This window comes from Argentina silus, assembly GCF_951799395.1.
Source record: "Argentina silus genome assembly, chromosome: X".
Taxonomy (NCBI): domain Eukaryota; kingdom Metazoa; phylum Chordata; class Actinopteri; order Argentiniformes; family Argentinidae; genus Argentina; species Argentina silus.
Window position 1 is genome coordinate 9,178,094 of NC_139653.1, and position 7,535 is coordinate 9,185,628.

At 39.4% G+C, this 7,535-nt stretch overlaps 1 protein-coding gene across 1 annotated transcript; it reads right to left on the reverse strand.

The window, feature by feature from the left end:
- Nucleotides 1-212: 212 nt before the first annotated feature.
- vsx1 (visual system homeobox 1 homolog, chx10-like) lies at nt 213-2,110 on the reverse strand (the record flags this gene model as incomplete). Its single annotated transcript, XM_083696434.1, has 5 exons — nt 213-466; nt 699-891; nt 1,064-1,187; nt 1,307-1,385; nt 1,723-2,110. 5 exons carry the CDS (start codon nt 2,108-2,110, stop codon nt 213-215), a joined length of 1,038 nt encoding a protein of 345 aa, XP_083552560.1.
- Nucleotides 2,111-7,535: the final 5,425 nt, after the last annotated feature.

Sequence of the window (7,535 nt, forward strand, 5' to 3'; positions counted from 1 at the left end):
GAACATTAAATAGTCTCTTATTTTTAAACAGAACAAGGATAATATAAAACATATGTTCAAATACAATAATCAATAATGAAGATTATACAACAAGTAGCCTACACTGTACATCCCTAAGTTGATGATGAGATCGTTGCACATCTTTGGGAAATAATTGTCAATGTTCACGTCAATGTCCGAGCTCAATGAATGCAACGGGGAATAACACGTATTTAGCTCTCATTGTCTGAGTCACTGTTGGGATCCCTCTGTGGCGACGACGACTTCAAAGTGCTCTTGTTGTCCTGCTTCGAAGTGCTGGATAGATCTATCGCCATGTCCTCAGTGTCATCGACAGCACTGGCGCGGTTTGACCAGGCTATGTCGCCGTCTTTCCCTTTAGGTTCTTCTGAGTAGGAATCCGAGTGGGTAGACTCTGGCGTTCCTGGCGACTTCTTTACTATTTCCATGGACTTTTTGTGCATTCCTGCGGGAAGGGAGAACAGTCAGATCGGGTTGCTTACAAATGTTGGGAGTATGCTAAATAAGAGGTTATCGTACTATTCGTAAATAAATACACCGTTATTGCTAGCCTATAAGGTCCTTCTGGCAATATATACTGTAGTAGGCCTACTAGACAGTGACAAAACACACCTCAGCTATGTATTCAAGTGATTGAATACATATTTGAGTCTTATATTATTAATAAAGCAAACAACCTGCTGGCTCACCTAGAAGCCAGGGAGCACAGGAACCCATCATGCCGCTCTTGGCGGAGTTGATTATCGACTCGGGCAGAGGGATGGAGTGGCGGACCATCGCGCCGTAGAGCCCATACTCTGCCATCACACTGCTTCGACCCCAGCATTTCTCACGTTTCCTCCATTTGGCCCTACGATTCTGAAACCAAACCTAAAGAATAGAGTCACAAGCAAGGCTGTTAGAATTTTGGATTATGATACATAGCCTATATGTTTGTCTATGTAACCTAATTATCAATTTAATCAGTGTTACTCAATAAGTAGCCTATTGCATAGACCCGATGATGTGTACTTTAGGCCTATAGGGTCTGTGACATAAATACCTGTATTCTGTCTTCAGGTAATTCTGTCTTCATTGCTAACATCTCCCTGGCATAGACGTCTGGGTAGTGTGCTTCATGGAAGGCCTTTTCCAGCTCCTCCAGCTGATGAGAGGTGAACACGGTTCTGTAAAATAAAACACAGAAAATGTAACATCGACAAATAAATGTGCCATAGTTTTTAGTTACATTTCATATATAGCTATTTTCTTCTGATCATATGAAACTGTGTCGTCATCTACTAACCTGTGCCTCCTCTTCTTTCTCTTCTGTGAACTCCCTGAGTTTTTCGAATCGTTTCGATCACCAGAGAGACATTCGTCGTCTGAAAACCAAAATGAATCATATTAGAGACTGAACATATAATGTCTTTATAATATAATTTTAAAAGGACAACGACGCAATAGAGACTTTTTTTATCGGTTACTGAATAATCAAAAACATCTAAAAAAAAAAACAATTAGAAGAGGTGATGGGATGTTGATTTAGAACAAATAATGTTTCGATTAGCCATATCTCAATCATTAAGAAGAAGAAGAAGAAGAAGATTGAGCAAAAATAAATACATCTATGTTAGTCCATTTCAGCACCCCCTGGGAACACACTCGAAGTGGACAGCTCCAGAATAAACATCAAGTCAAACAATTGGAAGTGAGCTGTACCAGAGTAGGCGTCTCTTTGTTGCTCCAAGTTCTGCATGAAATGACTCTCCGTCCTGGACTGGAGGAGGGGGATGTGACTGGGAAGGAAACATGGGGCTCCCGGAGGTTGCTGGGCCGCCAAACTGCATAAGAAACCCAAACCGAGCGGCAAAGATCCTCCAGGGAAAGGGAACCCCCCTATCCCAGCACTATGGACATCGTTTCCTCCTGGCCCGGATGGGCGAGGCTGGAGGTCCGATTCAAGACCCAGTAGGTCGGTGATGGCAAAGCCTTTGGACCTAAACCCAGATCCATGAAGTCGTGATTTATCGATCCCAAATGCTGGAGCCAACATCTTGACTTTAGGCTTTTCCTCCGCACTGTCCTCTCGTCCTGTCATAGTTGTCATTTGCAAAGCGCTACTTTCTCTTTCTCCTGCAGCTCAGTGTGATGAGGCGGGAGACAACATACGGGCGGACAATTTATGCCTGTGTCGACTCCCGGGATAACCGCCAGTGTCCAATCAGAGATCAAGTAAAGGACCCGACAAACCCTGCGGAGGCGTTTCCCTTTTTCAATCCCAAAGGATTAATTGCCACCAATTTTCCAGTAAATCCGATAAGGATTTTCTCCACTGTCCCATCTGAATTGGTCGTAAGTGTTTTTTTTCTGTATGGCAAATGTCACTTGGGTCTCAGGCTGACAAAATGGTTTTACGGCCTTATAACTTTTTAAATAGGCTACGCATTTCTGAAGAATATAGGCTAGTCAGTATTCTGGCCATGATGATCAATTAGCCTGCCAGTTGGCCTATTAGCCCATTGGCAATTAGCCTATCAAACAAATCTAAGAAAAATAGTTCAGATTGCACTCGTTTTATCGTTTTTTGTGTGCAATTATCTTAACATCACAATCAAACAAAATCAAACTATAGCCTAGGCTACTAATGAAAACCTTCACATGAGCCTCTTAAATGCCCGGGCCTGTTCCACGTTCAGCCAAACTGGAAATATCTTTAAAAGGAAATAAATTCAATGTTGTTTATTTTGATCGGTCTCTGGATTCAATGAATTGTATGTTCATTTGTGAAAATAATATTATATAACACTTAGGCCTACAGCAAACTGATGTTGAAAATACAGGCTCTATAGCCTATCTCTCAATACCTGCATGTCAGTTGATAATAATAATAATAATAATAATAATAATAATAATAATAATAATAATAATGGTAGCCTAATACCAATACCAATACCAATAACAACAACAATAACAATAACAATAATATTAATAATAATAATAATAATAATAATAATAATGGCCTAAAAATTGGCCTATCTTTATTTATATAGCACTTTTCCAAGCAGACCACAAAGCGATTTACAAAAAAAGGAGATCCTAACTTTTTAATAATAGAAAAGAAAGGTTTCAATGTCACTGTAACTTCTTTATTATTTTGTGTGTCACACGAATGCAATTTTTGGGGGGATTCTAAGACAGAAATGTGTAGCCTAACATATGATGAATTAATCTATATTTGCGCGAGAAAATGAGTCATTCATAACGCTTTCATCCCTTGCATGAAATCAAACTGATTCAGTCTCTTTCTCAATATCAAGATTTCTCAACATCAAGATTTCTTTGATTTCATAGATTTTTTTTGTATCTTATCTAGGCCCACACCTACCTGAAGCTGATTAACGAAAAATACTCATTTAGGATAAATGGAATTTAGTAATCACTGGATATTTTGTCTCAAAGTTTTAAATTTAGACTATGTTAAGGATATATCATTTTTCGATGACTGACGGCCATGTGGAAAATGTACAGCAGCCTGCCTATGATGTAAACCAATTACACAATATTATAGTCATATAGTTGGTCTAGGCTAAAACTAGAGTCAAGCGAGGCTAGATGTGTGAGCCTTTGAATTAGTGGCACTTGTTGCCTCTCGGTCAAAATTGTGCATGTGTGCGTGTGCCACGCAGGCCTACAGGCGATGTAAGGGAATATTAGATTATTCTCCCTAGATAGGCTATTGATGATCTCTTATTCATTTAATATGTGGAGGCGACACCTGGCCCTACACTTTCACTCAAACCAGACCAAACTAACGTGGAGAAAATCTCCCGTTGTAATTAGAGTTCGTAATCCGACCTTCCACCAAATTTCCTGTCTGAACAGATATTAGGATAAAACCGTAATTGTTTTGACGTTGACACAGAATCAGCTTTAGCCTATTTCTGCAGTTAAAGTTAATACTGAGGCCTCGGGAGAAAATGAAGCTCCTTACGTGCGTAATTCGGAAAATTAGGACCAAGTTATGGTAATCCCATGTTATTGAGCGGAGGGCGCGTGCCAGGTAGTCCTACATAGGAAAAGAAAAAATCCTTGCTGCCCAATGACATTCATTCAATGGGTGAAATGGTATCGAGTCGGTCTGGTTTTAAAAAGCAATTAGAGAAATCGTCTTACACAAGATAATTAAACCAAATGCATTAAATTCCTTTAATCTATCACTTGAATAAAGGCTGCAGAGCATGTGCGAAATCTGCTTTTAGGGCACGTATCCATGAAAGAGATATATATTGTGGTGGTGTGTAGTTTTTTGACACAAAACATTAACATAAAACCGAAACTGTGGCCTATAAATAGCAATTTTAGTGAGAAAATTCGTGGGGTCTTAATCTTGAAACGAATTTGTTTAACGGAGCTAAACTAAAGTCTAACATCGAATTACACAAATATTCCAATGCCTATATATGATTCATGATAATCCACAGTTAAAATCGGATAGTGTTTCTGGTAATTATAAGAGATAAGTAAAACAAAATGAGGATTTATCCTCATCCCATAAGATTATAAATTAAATAAATCATCATCAAATATAACAATCTCCTAAACGATTAAATGCATTGGACTGATGGTCATGTATCGTTACATGATTGTCATTCCTCAATAACGACGATCATGCCCATACTCCACACCACCATTACCACACCAATAACACAATCAGAAGAATATGAAACTGGGGATAGTCCTGAGGCCAACTTCTCCCTTCAAAATAAACAAGTTCTATATGACATTGTAAAATAGTGTATAGGCTTCGTGAAACAAGTGTGATGTCCAATCTGTTGGAGCAGTTTCTAGAAATGATTTCTGAGTCTGAAGGGATGTAAGGGTAAATTGAAGAGCATTAAATAAACACAACATCCTCCTTAACTTGAGGGCAATAATTCATTCAAGGAGAAAACATCCCCTTTCCCTCAATAGAGTACTTGCAGTGAATTGAGTGGGGAAAAACATTATTCCAAGGGCCAGATTACAAGGCTGGGTTTCATGGTGTCATCCGATGGGATTATCTGGGATTAAACTAATCAGTAAATGTTTCTCTGCTCATTATTTTCCAGAGAAGATTTCAAGGCGATTCTCCGCCGCCAAGATTATTAATCTCTTAAAGAGCGTAACATCAAAAAATCGCTTTTTGCTCTAATTTTCTCTGGCCATCCCCGGCACATGGAGGTTGTTTGACTAATAGACCGGCCACGTGTCCTATATCTGAAATTATCCAGCCACTGAATCAGCCTGCGTGCACAGTGATGCTCTGATTCACTCTGACGTCTTGGCAGCAGGGGTCATTTAAACACCCCATACACCAACTGCTTAGTAACACTTTCAAATGATAAACATATAACATTGGGCATTAAGTGGTTTTATATTATTATAATTTCTTGTTTGATATAAAGTTAAAATGTATAGATTTGCTGTTTAAATGTAAAAAATATAACCCAACCCTCACTAATAGCCTTGCATTAACATTTGCATGTTTTCAATATAATGATGCTTCTCACTTTAAAGAAACGTTCCGTAATTCCGAGTTGGGAATTACATGGGAAATAACATGGACATCTTGTGGGCATTAGTAATCAACCAGGGAGATTTAAAGGGGCACTTTTAACAATGTAACCTAATGTCTATCATCTCCAGCAAACTACCAGTGTATATATATGTGAAAATGACAATTTATATGATCTGTAGTCAAATAAGAAGAAAAGGTCCTAAAGAAACAGTGAAGTTGACTGAATGCTCATACTGTGACCTATTTAGGTGTTTTCAGTATGCAAGATTTGAAAGTTTTGCAGTATGAGACATTTATAGAAATTGAATGTATAAAATCCCAGGATGTTACACAAGATTTGACTTCTATGTAGTATGAATTCACTGTAGAATATTCAGGAAATCCTATCTGATTTCAGTCCCACAATTCAATGGAGCAGGTTAGGGATGCAGGCAGTAGAGTGTTCAAGAGTGCTGTTTTTGTCTGAACAAAGTGCTTTCCAAAATCTGGTGTCAAGTTTAAGCACTACATTTTGTTTGGTTACATGGATATGCACACACATAACAAACAAACAATGTTTTATTTGCCAATCAATTAACTCAATTTACTGTTTGGAATGTGGTATTTTCTGCCCCCCCCCCCCCCCCCCCCCTCCCGCCCCCAACACACATGCCCATACCGGGTATCAACCTGGGCAGCCTGAGGGAAAACCAGGAGTCCTAACCTCTACATCATATGGGAAGACCGCTATTGCTGCTATTACAAAGCCGAACATATGGACATTTTCAAAATGCCAGTGCGGCCAGACAAATCCCAAAATGACATGCTTCACCTTTAGTTTACAGCATTTAAGTGTAGTTTTAAAGGTGAAATGATGGGAAATAGTACCATGAGGTTACAGCATGCACACAGCTTCTCTCTCTTCCTGCCCAGATCAGTCTGAGATGATGGGGTGTTTAAACAACAAGCTTGCAGATAATCAGCTTTGCTACTAGAACCCCAAACCTTCTTATAATTTCTGATGGCATTGGCTTAGCTAAAGTGTCTCCGTTACTTTCACTGACGAGCAACACCATGTTTTCCACATTGTTTTCCCTTGGACCAGCAGAATGACAATTATGGATTGCAGCTACAGAATAAATGTTGATTTACATGGAAGTAACCCCACTTCAATCCCAAATATGTTATTCTGGTTATGATAAAGCTATTACTCTCATAGAGGTTATGAGGTATTTAGAATCATATTAATGATATTCATGGGATATACTTAATTATTAGAAATTCTGAAAATATTAGCTTTTTGTAGTGAGAGACCTGTAAAACTGAGGTAATTGGGTCTCATCAGAAACCAAGGATCCTTAGGGAGTTACCAGATACAGTAAGTCAGATCACTTGGCAATCAAACAGAGTTCCTCGTGGACCCTTGCTTCTCTACAACACACCACATCTGGCAGATGGACAAATCCTCTCTGGGATGGGGGCATGGTTGGGGTGTGACTGGTGCACACTTGACAAACATGTGTTGTACAAGCAGATGGACTGGGCTGTGAGTCCAGATGTTTGAGCCTCTCTATTAAGATTCTTCAGGATTCGTAATCACCAAGAACATGAGACACCAGTGCTGTTGCACAGCAAAGAGAGCTCCTTATTCCTTCAGCCAATGTGGGACCCCCTGCTGTTGTGTCCCTGATCTCGTTGCATCTGCTTCAGGATAGTCTCTTATTTAGCTTTTTAAGCCATGCTGTGAAAAATGTAATATTACACCCTGTGTTCCACAATTACAGCAGTATCCAGGAACCTATTATACTAAGAATCTAAATATGATGAGGATAGAATCAGAGTCATAGTTGTGGCACGCACACACGCATGCAAGCACACACTCATGCAAGCATACACGCATGCACGCATGCACGCACATGCAGGCACACCCACACACACACACAGGCACACACACTCACACACAAACACACACACATTACAGTAAACTGAATTCTAC